At 51.0% G+C, this 24520-nt stretch overlaps 10 protein-coding genes across 10 annotated transcripts; 6 read left to right on the top strand and 4 right to left on the bottom strand.

Moving 5' to 3' along the window:
• Positions 1–1291: 1291 nt before the first annotated feature.
• On the top strand, positions 1292–3310 carry AA0111_g5702 (putative RNA-binding protein; the record flags this gene model as incomplete). The annotated part of the gene is made up of 4 exons (XM_028651844.1): positions 1292–1456; positions 1506–1563; positions 1638–2344; positions 2396–3310. The coding sequence occupies 4 exons, from the start codon at positions 1292–1294 to the stop codon at positions 3308–3310; spliced, it is 1845 nt and encodes a 614-aa protein (XP_028506906.1).
• A 4175-nt stretch (positions 3311–7485) lies between these two features.
• Positions 7486–9000, top strand: AA0111_g5701 (hypothetical protein; the record flags this gene model as incomplete). The annotated part of the gene is made up of 1 exon (XM_028651843.1): positions 7486–9000. One exon carries the CDS (start codon positions 7486–7488, stop codon positions 8998–9000), a length of 1515 nt encoding a protein of 504 aa, XP_028506909.1.
• Positions 9001–9543: 543 nt separating this feature from the next.
• On the bottom strand, positions 9544–13012 carry AA0111_g5700 (hypothetical protein; the record flags this gene model as incomplete). The annotated part of the gene is made up of 2 exons (XM_028651842.1): positions 9544–10860; positions 10910–13012. The coding sequence occupies 2 exons, from the start codon at positions 13010–13012 to the stop codon at positions 9544–9546; spliced, it is 3420 nt and encodes a 1139-aa protein (XP_028506908.1).
• Positions 13013–13273: 261 nt separating this feature from the next.
• On the top strand, positions 13274–14466 carry AA0111_g5699 (Cysteine synthase 1; the record flags this gene model as incomplete). The annotated part of the gene is made up of 2 exons (XM_028651839.1): positions 13274–13412; positions 13469–14466. 2 exons carry the CDS (start codon positions 13274–13276, stop codon positions 14464–14466), a joined length of 1137 nt encoding a protein of 378 aa, XP_028506691.1.
• A 141-nt stretch (positions 14467–14607) lies between these two features.
• AA0111_g5698 (hypothetical protein) lies at positions 14608–16008 on the bottom strand (the record flags this gene model as incomplete). Its single annotated transcript, XM_028651838.1, has 4 exons — positions 14608–14656; positions 14717–15356; positions 15416–15853; positions 15912–16008. 4 exons carry the CDS (start codon positions 16006–16008, stop codon positions 14608–14610), a joined length of 1224 nt encoding a protein of 407 aa, XP_028506690.1.
• A 310-nt stretch (positions 16009–16318) lies between these two features.
• On the top strand, positions 16319–17262 carry AA0111_g5697 (hypothetical protein; the record flags this gene model as incomplete). Its single annotated transcript, XM_028651837.1, has 2 exons — positions 16319–16333; positions 16408–17262. 2 exons carry the CDS (start codon positions 16319–16321, stop codon positions 17260–17262), a joined length of 870 nt encoding a protein of 289 aa, XP_028506851.1.
• A 71-nt stretch (positions 17263–17333) lies between these two features.
• On the bottom strand, positions 17334–18275 carry AA0111_g5696 (hypothetical protein; the record flags this gene model as incomplete). Its single annotated transcript, XM_028651836.1, has 2 exons — positions 17334–17994; positions 18055–18275. The coding sequence occupies 2 exons, from the start codon at positions 18273–18275 to the stop codon at positions 17334–17336; spliced, it is 882 nt and encodes a 293-aa protein (XP_028506685.1).
• Positions 18276–19229: 954 nt separating this feature from the next.
• AA0111_g5695 (hypothetical protein) lies at positions 19230–20001 on the top strand (the record flags this gene model as incomplete). The annotated part of the gene is made up of 2 exons (XM_028651835.1): positions 19230–19351; positions 19431–20001. The coding sequence occupies 2 exons, from the start codon at positions 19230–19232 to the stop codon at positions 19999–20001; spliced, it is 693 nt and encodes a 230-aa protein (XP_028506684.1).
• An 817-nt stretch (positions 20002–20818) lies between these two features.
• Positions 20819–22474, top strand: AA0111_g5694 (hypothetical protein; the record flags this gene model as incomplete). Its single annotated transcript, XM_028651834.1, has 4 exons — positions 20819–21026; positions 21092–21388; positions 21445–21899; positions 21962–22474. The coding sequence occupies 4 exons, from the start codon at positions 20819–20821 to the stop codon at positions 22472–22474; spliced, it is 1473 nt and encodes a 490-aa protein (XP_028506683.1).
• A 60-nt stretch (positions 22475–22534) lies between these two features.
• Positions 22535–23560, bottom strand: AA0111_g5693 (hypothetical protein; the record flags this gene model as incomplete). Its single annotated transcript, XM_028651833.1, has 1 exon — positions 22535–23560. One exon carries the CDS (start codon positions 23558–23560, stop codon positions 22535–22537), a length of 1026 nt encoding a protein of 341 aa, XP_028506689.1.
• Between the last annotated feature and the right edge of the window lie 960 nt (positions 23561–24520).

Here is a 24520-nt window from a genome sequence, read left to right as displayed (position 1 = left end):
AGCAGTTAGGGATCTCCCGCACAAACAAGTGCAACGGCGAGCTGACAGGGCTAGTGCTGGTTGTACGTGTCAGCAAGGCTTGAAGATCGTCCTGTGCCCATTTCACTGTTCGGCGGTACGAGACGGCGATAGGCTGCAGTCACGTGGTGCGGAAGATCGCCAGGGGTACCCGGACAGCCAGTGAAAGCGGGATGGGCGGAAGGGGCCACTGCGATGTGCAACATGTCTTGTACTGGTATTCTAAGCACAGATTTGGGGTACGCTGCAAGGGGCGACTAGTAACGACATGGCTATAGCAGATGGTAGAAGGTCGGCGGCGATAGAGGCGGACTTAAGAGCGCCTGACTCCCGCTGTGAGTACTGCAGACCCATTGTATAAGGATCAGAGCGTGTCGCGCGGTGTGAAGCGCAGTAGTCACCCATGGCAGAGTGCGGCACGGCGAGCAGCAACAGCACAACTCGGATGCAACTGTTCACGAGTACACGCCGCATCGTTCAATATCGTCATGGGGCACATCGTGGCACGGCCGAGGCGGAGCACACGCGAGAGCCTCCAGCAGACGCGTGGAACCCTCAATGAGAGGGCGTAGAGTGTTTCAGATGGGTACAGCCAGCTTTGCCGAGCGGCTGCGGGAGCTGCTGTCCGCCGTGCTCGTGGCATGTCCGGCCGCAGGCAGTCCTTAGAGTGGAAATTTGGAGCGACGACGTTGAAATTAACGTTGATTTGACCAGCTGTGACCCTGAAAACAGTCGCTACCGCGCACGCTACAGTGATAGAAGAAGCCACCCGTGAAAGAAGTGTACAAGAGAGGGCTATAGAGATTGTTACCAGGCTACTGTACATCCCACCTTGCACTGACATGCCCGGCACTAAGCAGACTAACGTCGAGCTCCCGCCAAGATCTGGAAGTTGTGCCTTAGCTCTGCTATCCACGTCAAGAAATCTGCCCGGGATCATTGCACGGAGCCTCAGGTCGTCCGTCCCCATCTCGTAGCATTTGGTTTCATCTCACCGGGACTCTTCTCAACCTCGTCCCGTCTGTCACCTCGAGGCTCTGTTTTCCCCTTCACTCGCTCCCGGCTTGCCAGCTGTTCCCCACTCGTCCCCTTCACCATTCACCCTGGGCTCCCCGCTGACGTGCTCACCCGTCGCGCCTGCCATCTCCGCCAAACCTCGTACCTTCTTCCTCGACGAACCTCGCCCGCCTGAACCTCAATCGACGATACCATAGCGTGATTGAGCAGACTCGAGAACCCCAAGCTAATCAAGACCTGTCCCAGCAATATAGATATGGCTTCCCAACCAACCCCAAGCCCCCAGACGGCCAACCTGGACCGCTACGTCGTCATCCATGTGGCCACGACTTGCGACGAGCACGGTGTCTATGTCACAAAGGACTCCGCCGAGGTGATTGAGCTAGGTTGGATCCTGCTCGATGCAAAGTCGTGCGAGGAGGTAAGCCCACCGACTCCAATGCCTAGCTCCATTGCTAACCCTACGTCAGCTGCATCGTGAGTCTGTCCTCGTAAAGCCGGTCAACACGCCAATCACGGCCCTATGCAGTAAGCCTTCCCTTCACCACCTTCTTCAAGTTCCACTTTTCGTGCAATTTCCGCTGACCTCGAGCCCTGCACAGCCAGCTTGACAACCCTCACATGGGACCAAGTCCGCAACGCCGGCTCCTTCCGCGACGCCGTCGATCGTTTCACAAACTTTTACACTGAACACATCGCTCCTAAGAACCTCGAATTCGCTTTCGTTACACTCGACTCGTGGGACCTCCGTGTCCAACTGCCGCGCGAGGCCCGCGACAAGGCCGTGGTTCTCCCACCTTATCTGCAACACTCACGCACATTTGATCTCCGCACCGAATACCAGAGGTGGCAGGCTCACCACCCAGAGTCACTTCCGTTTGGCTCAAGCGCGTTGACCAATATCTGTGCAGCTCTCGAGGTGGAGCCCGTCCAATCCTCGGCCCCCATCAAGCACAACCTGCCCTTCCACTTGCAAGCTCTCGCGCCTGCCTCACCCCGCCGAGCTATGGAGGAGGCCGTTACACTGGCTCGCGTGCTTCGCGGACTCATCCGGAAGTCACAACCCCCACAAGATCACCCAGACGTCCTTACCAAGCCCATGGACGCCCGCGCTGACGTTCGCGCCTTTCTCTCAGAGCGAAGCAAGGTTCTCCACATGAGCGGCCTTCCCCACGACACCACTCAGTCAGAGCTTGAGAGCTGGTTCACCCAGTTTGGCGGACGTCCCATCGCTTTCTGGACCCTTCGCACTCCCGACCAGCACAAGCCAACTGGAACCGGCTTCGCCATCTTTTCCTCTCACGAAGAGGTATGTTCTCCATCGAAACCGCTTTCAATCGGGTATGCTGACATGACATAGGCTGCAGAGTCTCTCTGTATGAATGGCCGTGCGCTAAATGAAAAGGCCATTGAGGTCTCTCCATCGTCTAGCCGCGTCATTGACCGCGCTGCCGACATCATTGTTCCTTTCCCTCCCTCCAAAAACCGTCCTCGTCCCGGTGACTGGAACTGCCCTTCTTGCGGTTTCTCCAATTTCCAGCGTCGTACCGCTTGTTTCCGATGCTCTTTCCCCGCGATGCAGCAGGGACCACCGGGTGGTGATCCTATGGCTTACGGCGGTTACGGATACGGTGGTCACCCAGGCATGATGGGTCCTCCTCAGCACCACATGGGCCATGGACATGGCCACGGAATGGGTGGCGGACACATGCGTGGAGGTACTGGTGCTGTTCCTTTCCGAGCTGGAGACTGGAAATGTGGTGAGAACGGATGCGGCTACCATAACTTCGCTAAGAACACTGCCTGCCTTCGCTGTGGTGCCAGCCGCGCAGGTGCAGCTGTCGTCGCCGACTCTGCGTTCCCCTCTCCTATGGATACTCCCTCCGGCTTCGGTATGGGACCTCCCTCGATGGGCGGTACTCCCGGCGGCGGCCCATACGGCCCAGCTGGCTACGGTGGTGGTGGATTCCCGGCTCAGCAATACGGTGGACCTCCTAGCTCGTATGCTCTGCCTTCTGGTATGGGCGCGGCTAGCCCCTACCCTCCCATGGGTGCACAGTATGTGCCCAATGGCGGCATGCACTCTACTCCCTTTGACAGCCGCTCAGCTGAAGCTGCCTTCTCTTCTGCAGACCCATACCCCAACCAGGGTGCCGTCAACGGCGGTGACGGTCGTAACGATCCTTTTGCGTTCCTTTCGACAGGCTTCGGTTCTCTTTCCATGAACGACGACCGCCGCAACGTCTCGAACCCCGCCAACAAGTCGCCGGCGTAAATGCACTCGTACATAGGTATCGATCATCTGAAGCGCGGATCTTGCGGTGCAATTTGATATGGGATGGTTTCTTCGGATAGGCTGGCGTGGGCAAGATTGGCTTTTGGGGAGTTGGACAGCGTCGGTCGATTAAGAATTTGTGGCATTTGCAGGCTACCTACGGCTCGGATGCGTATAGACGGAAAACCTCATTTGACGGAGTTCGATACCTAGGATGGGGGTGTTTGGGGATCGACTTGCATTTCATTTAAAAGCGGGGCGGATGGACAAAAGTACAACATGGACGGTGGCAATACGGGCTTGCTGGAGCTTTTGGATTTCACGGCCGACCATTTCGTTCGGTGCCTAGGCTGTGAGCTTCTTTTCTTTCCATATGCCTTGGTTTCTTTCTTTTTCTACTTGATCCAAATTGAACAAGTCGCTTCGGCGATCAAGGCGTGCGTGGTGGAAGAGGCATTTCCTTAGCCTCGTGCCTTTTGTACTTACCATAGAACTACCTTCCTTTTCTGTCCTAATAATTTGCAATTTTTCTGTTCGCTCGTGTCGATGGCTCATGCTTGTAATGATGGAATACCTGAGTTCATGTTAATATTGATGCGGGTTCACAGCAACTGGAAAAGACGGCAATGACGTTTGTTATCTCCATCTCAACAACGCTCTAGCGTGCAAGTCCACCCTGGGCAAGGTCGCCTTGCCTTTTACTCGCCTTCAGAACGAGAGCTCTTTGGGTGCTGTGAGGCAGGTAGATCGTTGTTAGGATCGATCTCTGCTAACCCCTAGAGTTACCACATCGACCTCCAGCGTTGTCGTGTTTATCCATCAATCACATTTAAGAAAGAAAAAAGAGAACGACACAATTGTCCTTGTCATAGAGGAATCGAAATACATATTTGGATGTGGTACAACCTTCCTGAGAAATCTAACATGATACCTGTGTTTGGAATCCCAAGGTGCCACTTACCAATCAGGAACGTCGTAAAGCCCAAATCATGGAACTAATTTGAACTTGAACCGCAGTTCGGGTCTGAGCGACCAAACGTACCCTAGACTGTCCAGATACGGCAGACTACGTATGGCGGCTTCGGCTAATCCACCCTCGGTCCGATATGAGGGTATCATGTCTTACAGTCTTGACAACCATTATGATTGCGTTGATTCCACCTCTGAAATCTTTTCTTTTTCTCTCAGTTCGTTGCGCGAGTGCGGTATCAAAACCCCTACAGAAATTGGCATTGTATGTTGAACGTATGAGGTTGTCAACGATGTTACACTGGCGCAGCAGAGCCTCATGGTCGTTTGTTATTCGCGAATCAAGAACAAGAGTCCTACTATGTGCTAGAGTATTGTAACAGCCTCATACTCGATAATGTCTCCCGTTATGGTCACCATTCGCCACAACTATCGAGCTGCAGAGTTGCATAGCTTGCTCGGACCTCGTGTGTTCTGACCATCCCTTTGTTGAGGAGCAAGGGGTTTCTAAACCTGGGTATCTGGACATCTTTCAACTACATCCCTCTTCTGTGTCAAGGAGCAGAACATGTCTTTCATGGCTACTAAGCCGCACAAGGTAACACCCAGTGTAGAGCCTAGAGCAGACAACAAGCCCAGATAGCTTTTCGAAAACGTGAAGTCAGGAGACGCCGCAAGATGTAGCGCTTTCAGTCGCAAACCCGTTATGACAAGGATCCTATGATTGAATCAGTACAATCTCTAATACTGGCTCTCTAGATAATACTCACAAAGCTCCTGCATCTAGGAAGAGTGTGATTGTAGCTTTACGAGCTCGGGAGATCATGAGCGAATATACAGTCGGCAACGGAGATACTAGGATAGCGAGATCAAGTACCAAGCCGGATACCTCGACTGCTATGAATGAAGCTGTCTGATTGCCACATAGTCCTTTGATATTGGAATCCCACTGCGTGGCAAGTGGACGACAGATAAGACAAACTTCCAAGACAGAGGCAATGCCATGCACTATGCATAGACACAAAATTGGTCTCAAAACATAAAGGGATAAATACCGGACAGATCTGAGTATACTGAGCAAGAGCAGGCACCCAGAAACTCGCACCAAGGCGTTACATATTGCCCAAAGTATCTCATTGACGATGAGAGACTTGTCGTGTTAGTATGGTTTGCATCATTCATGAGAATGCTACATACCTTCGCTACTGCGGCTATGTTCCGGCTATCTAAATCGGTCTGGTGCTTACCGGCACCCTCGTCAATTATCGCCCAGGTGGTTTGGATGACGACGCAGATAGCTATCACAAAAGCTGCGAAGCAGCAGCTATCAATGAGACGAATCCTCCTTGCATTCATACGTGCCCAAATTAACTGACACGCAACAGATACGCAAGCTAGCGAGACAGAGAGCCAGCTCAAGATGATAGTAATCTTGGCAAGAGAGGTAAGGAATGTCATTGCAGAGTTTGGAAGGCATAGAGGCTCTACATAATTTGAGAAGGAACTCTAGATTTATGTTGCGAGCTGAAAATGGGCGCAGCAAGTGTGCAGATTCGGTCCTGACGTGGCGGAGTAGGGCTACTGCGAGAAGCTGCCAGCTCGCATCACTATTTCGCCTTACGTTGCTGTAACCACCATCGCTGTTTATTAGCTGAGCAATCATTCTGCATATCAAGTTTGAACGTTTTACATACAGAAACTATCAAGTGATATAAATCGGGAGCTGTTGAAATATCAGTGCCGAGCTCAGTTGGTCTAATAGCGGAGAAAGAACACCACATTGGTGGTGAGAGTGTCTTATCAAGTCAGCCTTGGAAAGACTAGCAACCAAGCTGATCCTAGTCCTAGCTGATTAGTGTGCATTGTAATTGCAGATTCACATGCGCATTGCCTGATTGACGCCGATTGAATTAAAGTCAACATTTACAAATACCCAGGTATGGCTGCAAAACACACTACCTAAGTATTACAGCATACTCAACTCAGCGCGACGCAAGATATTAGTTCAACTCCACAGACATCCAGCAATTCGTGGCTTCAATCCATAGTGTCCTCGATTAGGGTTGTCTGCTGCCAGAGAGGTGCACTGCAGACTCCTATGTCACCAAATTTTACAAGCGCATCGGACAGTACACTTGGAACTCGACCAGACACAACCATTCGCTTCGCTATCGGAATTTTTACGAAAGCCTAGTATTTCGTTCTTACAAACTCTAGGTCTCCGTTCCCGACAAGACGAGAAATCTATGTGTGGAGATAATTATTACGAGCTTGCGGCGTGTGAGTGGCGTGAGGTCTCGAAAAACAGCGAAGTGCCCTCAAATCTCGTGTCCGGTAATTTTCAGCAGTATAGGTAAAGCGCCACACAAATTGTGTGCGGTATCGCCCACGCCTTCCCTTTGATCTACTCACACCAAATGCAACACACTTGCACTACAACTTACGCCCTGAATAATCCTCTAAGGTAGACAAAAGAAGCCCAGCAAGTCGCGATGATGGTCAAGCCGACCACAGCCACGCGCAACCGTTCCGCTAGTAACAAGGTCCGGTCCCTGTCCTCAGCCACTTGCCATCGTATCCGATAACGCTATTCGTGTAACCACCGAATTGTTTCTATTCCAGGATCGCACTTCAATACGATGCTAATGTTGAATAAGGACTAGATGTATTGACTAAGCAGGTCTCGCCATCACGCTTGCTCCCAAGTGGATCTAGACTGCGATAGGCTGCTGTGCATTTGCGAGATGAGGACGACATGAAAATACACGGAAAGACGATAGTCGTGCTGTTACGCACGCCACATGTCACCCGCAACAGCAGAGTCGCCGGAGTAACAACATTCATCAAGCCCTTTGCACTTAAAGTTGATTCACTGAAGGGCGCTGCAGAGTCGTTCAACACCATCGTGAGCTCTTGGCCTGCAGTTCCCGAGGCTCGAAAGGTAGTTTGCGCTTTCCCTAAGCGCAGCACGGTCACTGCTTCTGTCTGTATGACGCGGCTCGTAGCTTTACACCCTAGCGCGGACGCTGTTGAATTCTGTTGGCAAGTCCGATGCAGTGCTGATGCTCAGTAATTTGACACGAACAGCCCAGCCACTCAGCTTCCTCTTCACTTCGACACTGTACCTAAGCTTCCTTCGTTCCCGCTTCCCGTCCGGATTATCTACTCCATGGGCCTCTTCCTTCGACAACAATTCACCCTCGACTATGCTTCTGACCATTCCTTCAGTACCTCGCTTGGTTGTCATCCCGCTCTTCCTTTTCATATGCGGCATCTTCTTTATACCACGCGGCTATCAGGGCTCCGGCGCGCTGAACATGCCGCTACTCACAGGCAAGAACCTCACTGCCGCTAGCTCAACATTCAACACACCTGTGCGAGATTTCTGGCAAGAATTGGCCACTGCTCTCCTGCAGTCACAGCCGCAATGCGAGTCTCTACGTCTGAAAGAAGAAAACGACTCTGGACTAACAATAGATTTCCTGCCTCTCCAACCACACCAGGAGCACCCTGATCGAATACTGAATCTCAGCGACAAAGAAGAGACCGCTCTGTTCAGGGCGCACTATACTATGCGGAAGTCGGCAGAGCGCCTGGCTCCGAAGCTTCAGTTCGCGAAAGGTACCACCGGTATCGTCACCACCGCAGACGCATTTTATCTACCTGTATTTCTGGTTTCGTTGCGTATGCTTCGGAAGACCGGATGCAACCTACCAGTGGAAGTCTTCATTGACGACTGGACAAAGTATGATTCGACTTTATGCGATGCCGTCCTGCCGTCTCTCAACGCCCGCTGTGTAGTCCTGTCCAACATATACGAGACTGCAGCCCGCGCAAAGCCGCCCAACCACTACCAGTACAAGATATTTGCCATACTTTTTTCATCCTTCCAGCATGTCCTCTTCCTCGATAGCGACGCCTTTCCTACAGAAGATCCCGCGAGACTCTTCTCGACCGCACCATACACAACTCATGGCCTAGTCACCTGGCCCGACTTCTGGGCCCAAACTATATCCGCACACTTTTACCACATTGCCGCTATACCGGAGGTCCCTTCGCAGTCAAGACTCTCAACTGAAAGCGGCCAGCTTCTCATCAACAAAGATGTGCACCGTGCTTCTCTTCTCATGATGGTGTACTACAACTACTACGGTCCAGACTACTACTATATCCTCCTTAGTCAAGGAAGTCCTGGTGCAGGGGATAAGGAAACATTTGTCCAAGCCGCTCTTGCAGTCAGCTTGCCCTACTACCAAGTCCAAACTCCACCCGGTGTTCTCGGTAGTCACATGAATGGCACCTTCAGAGGTATTGGTATCGCACAAGCGGACCCTATTCTGGACTACGAATACCTCAGTCCTATGCGCAGCCACATCCATCCCGAGAAAGTCTGGCAGAACGTCGATCTGGCTCATCCTGATACCAAGGTCAACGAAGGGCAGAACAAGATGCATAAAGCTCCACAAAAACCACGACCCATCTTCCTTCATCAAAATAACCTCAAGCTCGATCCAGCAAAAATTCTGGACGATGACAGGGTGTATGGATCCGACAATAGTCCTTGCAGGATATGGGGGGATAAGAAAGATCGGGTGAAGGAATTCGGATTTGATGTCGAGCGGAGATTGTGGAACGTTATCACTGAGGAGGGATGTAGATTGGACGAAGCTAGTGATACGTGCATGAGGTTGACGAAATATGTTGATGGAGTTCTTGACTAGTGAGTATTATGATTTGTCACGAGGAATTGGCTTTGAGAGAAGCTCGTCACATACAGTGGTCTGCGTGTATCTATGAGTTTTGGACACGACGCTGAGGAACCCCGAAGGCATGCTTTGTGGCGAAGGAACTGATCTTGTTATTTTTGGAGCATCTTGTCGTATACCCACGTTGTAGATTTGATTTGGACTTTGCTTTTTATCCTTTTTTCTTCTAGACATTGTGAGACATCTGCTGATATACGTGGGAGCACCAAGGATTGAAATGTGTGCCGAATCAAGAGGGGTCCCGCATCAACAGAGTTATCTGGAGTTTCCGATTGAATACGTGATTGTCAAGATAGTGAAACCGAGGTAGTATATAACCTCGTGGCAGTGTTCTTGAATGTAATAAGGGATATCATAAGGCATGCATACATCAGGATTACATCCAACCCTTTCCTATTCCGTCAACGATCACCCAAGCCTCCTCATTGCCAGTAAAGGAGTCCGTGGGACCACACAACGCCAGCCGCCCAGCAAGAGAAAAATGTACAACCAGAAAGTCTAGGCAGAGTGCTCCATCTCACTCTGCAGCAGACTCTCCATGATATCATCTTCGGTCACTGTTGTCCTGCCTGATCTCCTGTCATCCCGTCCAACTGTCAATGTACTATGTCCAGCTGCAGACTCATCGTCTTCTTCCTCTTCGTCATCGTCGTCCTCAAGAGGCATCCGTGTGCCTTCGCCCTGCATACCCGCTAGCATGGTGTCTTCATCCTCCTCCTCCTCTTCTTCTTCGTCATCATCAACTTGCGGTACTACAGATTTCTTCCTGCTCTTTGATGCAGAGACTTCAGTGACATCACCCTCAGTTTCTTCTTCTTCATTGACTTCTGTAGCATCGGTAGCGACGGTCGCTTCGGGCGTTGCTGTGCGCTCCACCTCTGTGTCTTGGACTTGTGTAGCTGCCTCGCCCAGTCGCTTGGTTAATGTAGATTCCAACTTTATCAAAGCATTGCGCTGCGTTGCATCTGTGCCAATTTTTCCTTCCACTGCCTCAGATACTAACTCATGCAGAGTGCGGAAGCTTTCTTCATTGAGCGCGCCTTCTTCTCCCTTGGGAACTGGGCCAGAAGGTGCAATGAAGAGTTTACCCAGTAGGGATAGTAAAGGTTTTCGCTCATCTTTCGAGCATGTGCTTGTCAATGCACGTTCCAAGATCTCGATCGCGAGCTGCACATGTGGTTCTTCAGCCTCAACAATGGTACTCGTCTTTCCGTCGAGACCGAGTTCGGTAGCGCCCACCACTTTACGGCCATCCGTCCATTCGGCAAGGTGAGCAGTGATGACAGGCCAGCCCACCATCTCGTCCACATCTTCTTCCTCGACGTTCTCATCGCGCATGATAAGTAGCTTCGAAATCACTGGCACAGCAATCTCGCTCATCAGCTTTGCGTTCTTGAGCTTGGAATGACAGTATACGGGAAGAAAGTAGCTGAGCGCTTGTCTCAGCGCCGGGTTCGTCGCCGTCTCGGGGTCAAAGTATGTAAGGACAAAAGCTTTGAGGACTTCGACCGTGGTTTGAGGGGGCAAGATACCCAAGAGAAGAAGTTTCGACGCCGCGGTACAGGAGATTAAGCTGATGCGCTTGTTGTCCGAGCTGAATGCTTTCAGCAAAATCTTTGTCATAGGGCGGACACGCGGGTTTGTGATGGGCTCTGCATCATCTGTGGACGCATCTGGGTCTGGGATCGTAGGCGTAAGGAACTGAGGATGTGTGATTATCACATCACTCAGTACTTGGATGACGATTTCCTTGAGCGCGTCGTGACCCTTCATGAAGCAATGGAAGAAGAGATCAAGATTGTTGTCGGCGAGATCCTGTTTCGTGTCAACGTAGCCTACGCAAGTCTCACTGTTCTCTACTTACCTTGCTGAGGAGGGCGGCCAATCCCAAACAGATGACACCACGTTCTCTGATCATAGACTGGTGAGCTTGGACTGCAGGAATGATGAGCGTATTCAAGATACTGGTTAGCGAAGTGTCTGACTCGAGGTCTCCTTCGACATTCTGAAGTGTGCATTGGGCGATATGCAGACACTTTGAGTAAACCATAACTTCGCGAATTTGTCGTTCTTCTTTCTCTTCTTCAGTGAGGTTATCCGCGGCTTTTGCAGTCTTGGGCTTAATCAACGGCGCGTCGCCGTCTGCATCAGATTGAGCGGAATGGAAGCTCTCCTCGGCATCCTCTCCAGTGACTGTGGCGTCATCGGCATCCAGCAAAGAATCGCGAACGTCTGCAACAGCCTCTACGATCAGAGCAGTGAAGTCCTTTTCGCCGCGACTGCCGCAAACCTTGCGCAACACCTCGATAGCAAGCTTAGTACACTCTTCCGGCAGCTGAGCCTTAGCAATGGCCTCGCGCATGATGTTGTACATTTGCCTACGACCCATTTCATCCGTGTAGTCAAGGGTGTGGGCGATATGGAGTAGTTGCTGAACAATGAAATCCTGCTCCTCGACGTCTTCCTGTGCTTCTTCAACCTCGGGATCATTCTCTTCCATGATAGCAACCTTGTCTACCAATTCCATCAGGGAATTGAGCTCTCGTTGCAGGACAAAAGCGAACATGGTGACTTCTGGCATCTTGTCCTCAATCATACTTTGGACTCTCTCGTCAGCAGTACTATGACTGTAATCGTTCAAGGTGCGTGCAATGAAAGCCGTCTGCGCATCGAGGTTGTTCCAGAACTCATGGTCGAATACGATTTCTTTGCGATAATCTGGTCGACCGTCCCAGAATTGGCGCATCGCTTCGTGAGCCATGCCGTCTTCTTCCCCAGACCTGGTGACATCGATACGCTCGAGAAGCTCACAAAGCGCTTCGAGGCTTGGAGGAGCTACATCTCCTGGTTTCTTTTCCTCTTCTGGTCGTGTGTCGCGTGACTTGGCACAGTCCTCGAGCCAGCGTTCACGGAACAAAACTGCAGCAGCTTTCCGGACGAGATCGTCTCGATCCCGGAGACCCCATCGGATGAGTTTTTCTCGCTCTACAAGCGACATGTGTCGAAAGTCACCCAGAGCGGGCAGGATCTTGCCGTATACTAAGCGGCGAGTGGTTGCGTCCATGTCTCGGGCTCGTTCTAGAATGTAACGGAGGGTGGACGGCCATAGCGGCAGGTTTAGCAGAACAGCGCGTCGGACTTCAGCGCTCGGATCGTTGATCATAATATCCAGGAGCTTTTCGAGGATGCCGCCTGCGCCTTCATCGTCGCTATCTTCGTCATCCTGCTCGTCATCGTCGTTGCCAGCCAGACGACCCAAACCCAGGATGGCCTGCACACGCACTGAGGGCTCTTTATCCCGCAGACGTTTCGTAAAACCCAGTCTTATCAAGTCAAATATTTCGTCGTCGATGGTTGTGAGGCTATTCACGATGTGTGCAACCGTCTGCGTGGCTCTAAAGCGGATCGTCTTGTCCTTGGCCGTCAGCAGGGCGAGGATGGTGGTGAGGATCTGAGAGGTGAGTCGACTGCTGGGTGTTTCATGGAAAGCTGTGGCTTCTTCTTCTGTCTCGGCAGCGAAGATTGTTTGGTCTTTCTCAGAGGCATGCTTCAAGAATATGCCCAGGAAGCGGATGACCCTATCTCCGACTGGCTCGCTCTTCTTGACGCACATGATCCTGAGCACACATCTCACCACCTCGGCGTTGAACTCTTCCTCGTCGAAGTCTTCCTGCTCCTCGCCCTTGTTCTTGTTCCCACCCTTCTTGCCCGTGTCTGGTGGCTCGAAACAGCATGCTTCTTGTATTTTCCTCAGGTTCACCACTAGCTTCCTCTGTGTCGCCGTCGTCTTTTGTGCATCACTGAAGACCTGGGCGATCTGTGTTCGGAGCGAGGTTACGGGGCCCTCATCGGGGATTTCGACGGCATTGGAGGACTGCCTGGCGGAGGATGCGCGCGTGGATTTGGTGGTGCGTGTTGTCGAAGTGGCGGATGATCGCGGCGCACGCGTCGATGTACGACCGACCATTGTAGCGGTGTTGTTAGTTGGGTGTGGTGTCGTCCCGTCTCCGCCTCGAGTTGCGGTCGTTGGTGTTGTTGTTCAACTGTTTACTGACCCCACGCGGCAGCCCACTCACGGCTGCAGGGGTCTCGCGCGGCAGGGGTCCTGCATTTGCGACATCGGGCGAAAGCGCGTTGATTCGCCGACCAGCCGAATGGCATCATCGTGAAGCCCATAAGTCCGACTTTCTCATCTTGACTTGTGTTTGCCTCTTTCTGCCAAACAACAATGTTCAGAACGGCCGCGCGAAGCTTCGCTGCCTCGGCATGGCGGAATGCAGAGAGCCTCAGTCAAATAGAGGCTGCACAGCAGACTGCCATCAACATCTCAAAAGCCCAAGGCATTGGTCAGCGGGGCTTCCTTGATGGTATTATGCTTTGACATTCACACTTTATAGCTTTTTGTGCTAATACTCCACTGTAGCCATCGGTAAAACTCCTCTTATCCGCCTCAAGCGCCTCTCTGAAGAGACCGGCTGCAATGTCCTCGGAAAGGCCGAATTCCAAAACCCTGGTGGCTCCGTAAAGGATCGCGCCGCCCTCTTCGTCGTCGAAAACGCCGAGCGCCAGGGTCTCTTGAAGCCTGGCGGCACCGTCATCGAGGGCACAGCCGGAAACACTGGCATTGGTCTCGCACACGTCTGCCGTTCCAAAGGATATCGATTGGTAATCTACATGCCAAACACACAATCTCAGGGAAAGATCGACTTGTTGCGATTGCTCGGTGCAGAGGTATACCCAGTACCGGCGGTGGCGTTTGACAACCCAGAAAACTACAACCACCAAGCGAAGCGACACGCGGACAGGCTTGAGAACGCCGTCTGGACGAACCAATTCGACAACGTGGCGAACAGGCAGGCGCATATCGAGACTACTGGTCCCGAGATCTGGCACCAGACAGGTGGCAAAATCGACGCCTTCACCTGTGCCACTGGTACTGGAGGCTCGCTCGCAGGTGTAACGAGGTATCTGAAGGAGAAGAGCGACGGGAGGGTCAAGAGCTTCTTGGCTGATCCACCAGGCTCCGTGTTGCATTCATACATCCAGAGTGGTGGAAAGCTTCAAGAACGCCAGGGCGGTTCTATAACAGAAGGAATCGGCCAGGGACGTGTAACAGACAACTTGAGGCCCGACATTGACCTCCTAGATGGCTCCGTGCATATTAGCGACGAGAAGACTATCGAGATGGTCTACAGATGTCTAGACGAGGAAGGTCTGTACCTTGGCGCAAGTTCGTGCCTGAACGTCGTTGCTGCGAAAGAGGTGGCCGAGAAGATGGGCAAGGGATCAACTGTCGTTACTTTGCTGTGCGATGGTGCATACAGATACGCCGATCGACTATTCTCAAAGAAGTGGTTGGAGCAGAAAAAGCTGTACGATGCGATACCCGAGCGGTTGCGCCGATACATCGTCCTTGAGTAGCTGGCTAGTAAGACGTAGAATACAACAACGACAAGTTAACAACAAACGATTACGATCTCGTTTCGACTAACTTATATTGCAACTATATTCATGTCTATAGCTTTACCTCTAAACCTTCTGTTTGTACCGCAGAGTACAATCCTAAATCATCGGGCCTCCACTGGCGAAGCCATTGACAACGGCTGTCATGCTAAAAGCGGGTATACAAAGTCAGTATAGGCTCACATGCAACTCATACAGGGGCACTTACAGCTGGTTTGCAATCGCGGTCTTCGGTGGTAATCTCAGTCCACCCTCTTTGTATTCTGGCCCAGCGTCTTCACCAAGTCCACTAGTACCAACACGAAGCGCCTCTCTGACTTCCTCTGCTGTGAACCACTTCGCATCTTCCAACTCAGCGTCGTGTCCTAGATGAATCGTCTCTCCTTCCGGAATCGCCTGTCCGACAGCGCCAATCATAAGGTTAGCAGGATAGGGCCAGGGCTGAGTGCTGTGAATCACGACACGACCGAGATGGATGCCAGATTCTTCCCAGACTTCGCGACGCACAGCTTCTTCCACACTCTCAGCAGGTTCGAGGAAACCGGCTAGAGTCGAATACCAGTTAGGAGGCCAGCGCTTTTGGCGTCCTAGTAGGATCTTCTTTCCATCGGCGGATACAACGGCCATGATGACAGTTGGGTCAGTCCTAGGGGAACAGAGGTTTGAGATGCCAGTTCGGGTTGCGCAAGGTGGGCGCTCGCCTTGATTGACTTCAGATGCGATGTCTTTCGGCGGGCAAGTGCGCTTGAAACCTGCGTTTACGGACATGGTCTTGTAGCCGCAGGAAGCGCAAAAGGGGTTCCGCGCATTCCAGTCGAGAAGGTGGCGGGCTTCCGCGTATATGGCCGCTATCAACTGTCAGTCACAACACTCCACCCGTTGACGGGAATGAGCAACAATGGCTTACCTTCCTCAGCCTGTAGATTCAAGTTCATCCTTCCCTTACTAAACTCCAGACCCGTGCTTGTTAGTTTCTCTAGTACGCCTTCTGCCTTTTCCTTCACACTCTCCTTAGGTGTGACATCGACGGCAAACCATGGCTGTCCTTTGTAATGCTCCTTGTATGTGAATCCCTCTTTCTTTTCATCGAGACCCAAGAAGATTATCTGTGGAACATACAAACTCGAGTTGTACTGCGCGATGACCTCTTCCTCAGATTTCTCGAATGGGTTATCGCCGATAACTGGCTTCACATCGGAGAAGCTGCAACGTGCAAGTTCGGTGCCGGACTTTGTGAGGGGCTCGAGATCCTTGAACAATAGGAAGGTAGTACTAGGATGATGGAGGGCCGAGGAGAGGAACTGGTGGTCAGGACGCAGGAAGCCTACGCGATTGAGTGGGGAGCCTGCATGATGCTATTAGAAACAAGGAGCAGAAGGGGCATAGGTGGGTTATCTAGGTACCAGAGAAGTAGTTTGCAACTTCCTTTCCGAATCTACGGCTCAGCATTGAATCTACTTCTGGATGCGCTGGCTCGGGAAGCGCGGGTTGCGGTGGCATCGTCCGGAATCTTATGACGTCTTGTCACCTTCAAATAGCAGTCCAAAGATTATAAGCTTCAAATTGGTAGTAACAAGACTTTAGACAAAAAGATCCAGGTACAAAATTAAGGGTAAATGTCACCGACAGCAAGGCGACTGACGTCTTCACTTTGCTTTGCCCCACGCCGCTAGACAACGGTGCATTACAAACCATGAGGTGTGGTCGAGTGTCCGAGGTTCATGTTCTTATCGATATGGACTTCTGGTAACAACGCGTGTCGCACACACAGCCCGTCCCCCAACCCCTACATGGAGTTAAGACAGCAATAATGAGTCGCTTCTATGTACGTACAACGAACAAGTATCTTAATCTACTTTGCGATTCCAAAGGGCGCGGCGACTAATCCTCTCTCATCAGTTCGGCGACGACTCGCGCTCAGCGTCCAGCGACAACGACAACGAAGACGAAGATGACCCCTCCTCTCTCCCCTTTGCAACACCCCTTCGCCGATCGGACTTCCTCGACCCGGAATTTTCACCGGCAACATATCTCTCTACGCTCCACAATCGACACCAAACTCTAGAAGACCTACGTTCAGAACTGCGCTCACGATCGCAGCTTCTGTCCAAAGAGCTGCTAGACCTCGTCAACAGTAACTACCAAGACTTCCTCAACCTGGGTAACAGTCTACACGGCGGCGAGGAAAAGGTAGAGGAGGTACGAGTGGGGCTTCTGGGCTTCAGGAAGGATGTCGATGGCTTGGTTGGTGTGGTGGGGGAAAGAGAGGAGGAAGTAGGAGAATTGTTAGGAGAGAGGAGAGACACTAGGGAGAAGATCGAGTTAGGAAGACGCTTAGTCGACTATGATGCTCGGCTTAAGGAATTAGAGACTGAGCTTATGATTGAGACGGCGGGGCACGAGACAATCATACTCGGGGAAGAGGTCTCGGACAGCGAGGACGATGAAGACGAAGACGAAGAGGAAGAGGGCTACGGTGTGTCGATTGTCAAGCTGAGGCGAAATGTCGTGCATTACCAATTGGTGCTGGGGCTGCAGAAGGACTTGGGCGAGCATCCGTTTGTGGCGGCCCAGGAAGCCAGAACAGCAAAAGTGCGGAGTACACTATTGATGGATCTGAGTACTGCGCTGCAGCAGGCGAAAAGCGCTGGCGCTTCTGGCTCTGGTCGCGTGATGAAAGTCATGAAGATCTACGCCGATATGGAGGAATCTGCCGAAGCAGTCAAGGTCCTCAAAACACTCAAGTCGTCATAGAAGAAGACTTCAACCAGCATAGCGACGGCGTTCGGTATGGTACATTGTTCATACATCCCAGAAAGCTATATTTACAGAGGTCCACTCAACTCCTTTGGCGATATGGACTCGGGCCCTCTGAAGTCTCCACTCAATGAGAAGCCAGGTGAGTTCGTCGAGCTGAGAACCACCTCGTGGATCTCCTTGTTGATGCGATCACTCATCTGCGCCATGTCCTTCTTTAGCGCATCCATGAATGCCTTGACATTTCTTTGCATCTCTTCCGGTGTGAAGCCTAACTGGCCAACTGCCATGCGAATGACGCCCAGACGTTCTCTGTACTCGCTACCACCAACCATATTCCGGACACTGGTGCCCACCTGCGTGACAACCGTTCCTGCCTTTGTGCTGGGCATCAAACCCTTGGGACCTAATACTCTTCCTAGCCCCGCTTTGTTCATCTTTTGGAGACTATCAATGTGACACACACATCTGTCAAAGTCGATCTTGCCTTCCTTGATCTGGTTGAATATTTCGTCCTCTCCTACCAGCGCAGCACCAGCAGCCCTGGCTTCAGCGGCGGCTTTGGAGTCGGGGGCGGCGATGACACAGATTCGTATATCGGTCTTGACAGGGTGAGGAAGCCGTAAGCGGTTTCGTACTACGGGACCGTTTTTGAGTGTGCGTAATCGAACGTGTAATTCGTATTTGGAGGAAGACGGGTTGCGGCCTACTTCAAAGGCGCGGATATATCTGTTCTACCGTCAGTCCCCGGCCGTGGTACGTTCCGATGCAGGCCTGGGCAGAACATACTGCATTGCGTCGACGAGTGAGAATTGATCTGCCCTCTTCAAGTCATATTGCAGAAATGTGTTCCGCGCCTTCTTCTTTTTCTTCGGCTGTGCTTTGGTGGTTGCGCATCGTATCGACTGGTACGGTACTGGGGCGAAGCGCTGGACTTGTGGTCTCGATACGGCGATTGAGCTTGTAGTGAGCCTGCTCAGAGGAGCTATTAACGATCGTGGGTGTGCCATTGCTGCTTCTGCAGGCGTAGATGGTGGTCGCGATTGTGCCAAAAGTTCGGTCGGCGATTCGGGAATGCCAAGACATGATGCCGCTAGTAGCCTGCCACCCAACTGCGCCTTTGCTATCCTCCTGCGTCCACATCTTTCATGCCCGTTACATCTCACCCCATAGCTGATTGGGAAAGTCGCGAGCTACTATCGTTTGGACTGTTTGGGTCCATCCCGACTGTACCGTTCGCGCCACAACAGGTCAGGTAAATTGAAGCGACCACGGCCACTATCGAACCCAATACTATCGCATGTTGAACGTCAAGGCCTGATATCCCATACGACCTTGCCTTAGAATGCAGTGTCATGATTTTTTGCGCGGGATTAGTTTAAGAGCTTTTTGTCAAGCACAACAAGCATTAATCGATCTCAACTAAGCGTCAGAGTCCTGCAGGCAACGACTGCACAGCCGGTGCCTTTATGCTTATCAGTAAGCAAAGGTGGTCATACCAACATATGAGCAAACCGATCCAACGGAATGCACGTCTGTCGGCTGAACAACATGCAGTCAAGATACAGGTTTCTGGCTTGCTAAAGCCTAGTACATAGCCACAAAGCTTTTTCATTTGCACGTCCACGTTCTGGAACGTCCCTGTGGTGGAGGTGTCTATCGTTATGTATCAGCCCGCTGTCCGGGACTGTTCATCTATTGGTGCGTGAGGTAAGGCCTTCTACCTGTAGGCATGACAGACGTAAGAGTCACAAAATACCGGAATGACTAGTCCACTCGCAGAAGGCTGTATTCCCACGCTAAACCATGTTTAGTGTTTACCGAGCTTAAAGAATGCCGATTGGTCTCGTTGTCTGATCTATTCCGATATGTGCCTGCCTTCACAGAGCTGAGCAGAGCGCAGTATAAATGTTGGTATGCTCTTACTGGGTGGGGTAGCCTCGTCCTGCAACACTTGGTCCGCCATGGATAACGTTCTTTTCACACCTCAGTTGAAATTGACGCTCATTACGACAGCGGAAAGAGGAAGTCAAGAATTTGAATGGGTACATGAGCTACGCAGTGATCCGAAAGCGTCTTTCTGGAGGTATGTCATCATTCTTTTCCTTAGTTACCAACAATGCACCGTGTGTCAAACATAATGATGTTATACTAACGCGTCCCAGTATTGACGGAACCGCCAAAACCGTTGAAGACACCGAAAGGTTTCTTAAGAATGCTTTACCTGTTACTGCCAAGGATGGCGGAACCAAGTCCTACCGGATTGCTTACGCCGTACACGAGTTGCTTCACCCTGCTGAGAATGATGCAGTAAACAAGGAAGATATCCCAACCCGCTTCGTTGGACTTATTGGCGTCAAAACTTTGGGTCCGTACAGCCTCGTTTTGCGATCCGACATTCTGCCGCCCTCCACATTCGAACCTGGATGTCTTACTGTTGAAATGGGTTACAGCTACCTGCCATCTGCATGGGGTAAAGGTTACGCAACGGGTGCTGTAAGAGCAGTGATTGATGCTTGTAAGAGAGGGAAGACCTTTTGGGAGCCGTGCGAAAAGGTGTTTGTACGAGCCATCGTTAGCCCCGAAAACCCGGCGAGTATGCGTGTGATGGCCAAAAGTGGTATGAAGGAGCTCGGGATGCATTTCTGGGATGGTGAAGGTCAGTCAATATTTGTGGGGGGGAAATGGAGGACGACGGATGAGTTGCATGTATTTGGTACGTTTGTCCTTGAATGAGACGACAGGACCTGGTAGTCTGATGTAAGCACCACTGAGTGAGATGGTAATCTAGAAATGCACGGTTCACTCGTACCCTGAGATTGAATCACGACGCATCTTGATAGTATCATCTTGAGCAGGAGTCCTGTAGGAGGCTCATATAGAGTTTATTCACGACATATTACCAGTACCGTATAATCTAAGCAAGTCGCATTTCAGTGACGCATACCTGGGTTCGCATGATCACCAACTGTACACGGTAGCGGGCACTGGAATCTGGTAGTAGACTAAAGATTCACCATATTGAAATAGGCTATGCTTGACCATTTAAAGGCTCTCTCAAGTTGGCGACTCCTAGGATCAACTATATATCACCTACTCTCGTCTCTCACAACCGAGAATTGGAAAATTAAAGACTAGTTTTACTCAAATGATGATGTTGGTGATGAGAAATACCTCCTACGCCATTGAGCGTACATGGCTGGTGTCTCAGTGCTTTCATGACGTAATGCTTAGTTCGGCGTCCAAACTGCCTCCGTACCCCAACAGCGACCAAACATCGGCGATAATACCGATACTCACCTTCCCAACGGATACATCGCTGATCATCTCCATGGTTAATCATGCGCAACATGAAGATGTGGGTTTTACCCCGCACATCTGGGGTAAAACCGTAGCTGCTATATCCGGGATTGGTTTGCCGAAATGATACTATTACTATGACCTATACTGGACTATCTCAATCGCATAGTCGTTAAAAAAACCATTCACTTGACAACGATCGTTTGCTACACGCGGATTCAGAAATACAGAACCTAAGCCGAGTCAAGCCAACATGAGCAAGTCTTTAGACGGGGAGAAACAGGAACACCTCGAACATGTCGACATCGATACAGCCAAGCAGCAGCATGAAACACTGCAAGAGTATGGAGAAGAGATAGACATCCATGATGAGAAGTATAACAAGAAGCTCAACCGACGTCTCGACCGACGCGTTCTACCACTGTGCTGCTGGGTCTATCTCTTGAACTTTCTTGACAGAGGTATACATTTTCCAACCACAACACCAACACTGGTCCAAGGTCACCCTAGCTGATACTTGCGACAGGAAACATTGGAAATGCCCGCGTGCTCAACACCGAAACGGGCGACGACATGCTCACGAACACGGGTCTGACACCACATGGCTATGCCCTGACTGTCACGCTCTTCTCCGTGGCTTACGCCATCTTCGAAGTCCCAAGCAATTTCGTCATGAAACACTACATCCGGCCTTCTAGGTGGCTCGGAATTCTTCTATTCGCGTGGGGAGCATTAACCATCGGTTTTGCGGGTGTCCAAAATAGTGCCACAATAATTGCGTTGAGGTTCTTGATCGGAGTCTTTGAAGCTGGTTTCTTTCCTGGTACGTTCAGAATGTTCTGTGAAAGCGATACATTTGCGCTAATCATATGTTGTTAGGAATCGTCTACTTCATCACAATTTGGTACCGCTATAACGAGCGCGCAGTGCGCATCGCACTCGTGATCGCATTCTGTAACCTCGCTGGAGCTTTTGGAGGGGCCATCGCGTTCGGGGTCGGGCATATTAATGGAGCAGCCGGCCTTGAGGGGTTCCGCTGGCTTTTCATTATCGAAGGCATCATCACCTTACTTTCTGCCTTTCTTTTATGGTTCTTCCTCCCTGATTATCCAGCTCGAGCCAAATGGCTCAGTAACGCAGAGAAGAAATTCGCAGTTGATCGTCTAGCGGATCGCGGTGGCGGTTACAACCAGGAGCATGCTACCAGAAAGGAGATTCTGGACACATGTTTTAGTCCACGAATGTTGTTGCACTACATCGCATATGTAGCCGACGTCGTTCCTCAGGGATCTTTTACTTTCTTTACGCCTACTATTGTCACCGGCCTAGGCTACGTAAGTGCCCTTGTACGAACTGCATGTGAGACATAAACTGACTTCGCGCACGCACCTTTTAGGAGTCTATTCATGCCCAGCTTCTGACAGTCCCGCCATGGGTCGTCGGCTTTTTCGTCGCTATTACTATCTCTTACTCTGCGGATCACTTCAACGCTCGTGGCTGGCACATCACCATCGCATCGCTCATTGGAGGCACAGGCTGGCTAACTGCTGGTCTTCTTCCTGCTGATGCCTATGTTCAGCGCTACGGCTGTTTATGTATGGCAGCTGCAGGAGCCTTTCCAGCTGCGCCTTCCATGACGAACTGGGTGACCTGCAACTCGCCGAGTTTCCTCACTTTACCACTTGCCATTGCCCTGCACAACTCTTGTGCAGGTCTTGGCCAGATTATAGCGCAGTGGATTTGGATGAACAGCGAAAGGAGTCAAGGATTTCCAACAGGAAATTTCGTGTGCGCTGCGTGCAGTTTCCTAGTTGCTGCAATAGCAACGATTCTTCGGCTTTGGTATGGAAGGATGAACAAGCTAGAAAGATCAGACAGTAGAGGCGATCAGAGAGTTTGGGCCTTGTAGACAGGTGAGGTTATGAGTATTCAAGGTTTGTATCTCCAATGCTCCATCATTTGCCCCCATCTATTGCTTCAACAACCATTTCCTCAATGCCTTTGTCATTATCTCGTGCGTCCTACTTGTTAGATGACCTGAGTTGTACCAAAAAAACGTATCCAACTCCGTACATCCATATTTGCCGGGATCTGTCAGGATATCTGGCTGATTGTATCCAGGGCAGTAGTTGGTGACGTTCTTGAATCCGTAATCTTGGTAGTGATCCAACACATTGTTCAAAACACTGTTGACATCAAACTGGAGCACCTTGACATCTTTGTGTTGGCTTTGGAAGGCATCGGCATGCGCGGCATGGATCTTGTTGAAAGAAGAGACCATAGAGGCGTTGACATTGGGCGTTCCCGGACCACGATCCAGGGGCGGCAGGTTCATGAACAAGAAGTTCTTGTAACCTAAACTGTATATCTTTTCCACGCTCTTGAACAACCTGTCCTGGACCTTCTCATAGCTCGGTGCGAAAGTTGCATTCTTGCCTTGAGTAGAAACAAGGTCGTTGATGTCGTTGATACCAATCCATATCGCAACTAGTGCCTTCTTCTTGTTGAGATCGATTGATTCAAGGGCCGGGTCACCGTAAGAGACGAATTGTTCTACTTGACGTTCGAGCGAGACGGTATGGTTGTGGTGTAGGGGGGTGAATCCAGCTTCGTTGATAGTGTTTGCACCGGCATATGCAAAGTCCCAGAGTTGAACATCGCATTTCCTTGGATCATGCAAGCCATCCTCAACACCACATTCGGTCAAGAACTCGACCCAGTTTGGTCCTCCTTCCGCCGTTCCCGTGAGATTCTGCACAATGCGATCTGAGAAGAGTTGTTTGGGCGTGAAAGAGAAGTTGAACTCATCTCCGATGAAAGTGTAATTCACATGACCAAGCGTGCCTTGTACATATGTGTAGCTATCGCCAAAAGCTACCATAGATTTCGTAGAGCGCCACTTGAAAGAACCGTGCGTTTGTTTCGGATAGCTTGGGGCTGCTGTTGCGTACGCACACAGCGTTAAGGAAATGCATGAAGTAGTGGTAAGCTTCATGGTGGCCGAAAAGAGTTGGTTTCAGAAGGCTTGAATACCGTGATCATGACTTCTGGTAGGCTTGGCTGTAAGTTATATCGTCCATGGCATTGGAGACGGAGCCCCGGCAACATGGAATTGACGGAAGAATTGCGCCCGAGGTGGCGGGTCGGGAAATTTGAAGTTGGGTGAATTTCCGGGGCAGATACGCGACGCTGCGGGGTACCCCGGGATTACCGTGAGCCTCGTTCAGGAGTAGCATCAAGCAGCGACCACAAAACGGCTTCTGAGTGTTCGGACCCTCCCACGATACAATCGTAATAATGCCGGACGCCTCCACATTTGTACCACCAACGACCCAACCCATGATGTTTTGAATCGGCTTTTTCGTAGCCCATATGCAGAGTCCAGAACGGGAGTGTTTCAATCGGTTGCCGCCCGCAAGCAAGCAGGTCAGTGATGAAAGGCTGCATGGATACGACATGAGCCAGAGACACACCCATCTTTAACGGCAGATCTTGCCACCACCAATTTGAGGCATCCAGACAATGCCATACTCCAAGCATCCTCATGGTATCAAGATAAACTTGTTCCACGGTATTGTCATAATTCACAACAGGACGGAGCTCCTCCGAGACTAGGCCTAGCATACCGTATAACTTATCTCGAGGGTCTTCGCAGTCCATACCAGAGAACTCTCTCAGCATATTGACAAGCAAATGCTTATACCCAGGTTCAATGCGCCCTGAATGGGCGTAACGATCAGTTAGCAGCCACGTCACCCGTTGGAGTGTTGGGTGCTTGAGATAATCAGCCCACAATGCAGCTTGCTTTAGGGTATCCCAGTGTATCCAGGTATCACCGCATAAGATGCGTGCCTCTTTTGGTAGCAACACTTCCTGCACGATCCAGAGACGTGTGAAGTAGCGATTTTCTAGTATGGCCTTTGTATTTGCAGCATTTCTGATCTTCGAATATCTT

Source organism: Alternaria arborescens, assembly GCF_004154835.1.
Source record: "Alternaria arborescens strain FERA 675 chromosome Unknown contig_11, whole genome shotgun sequence".
Classification (NCBI taxonomy): Eukaryota; Fungi; Ascomycota; class Dothideomycetes; order Pleosporales; family Pleosporaceae; genus Alternaria; species Alternaria arborescens.
The sequence above is the reverse complement of the archived record's forward strand: the minus strand, read 5'-3'. Positions and strand labels throughout refer to the sequence as shown.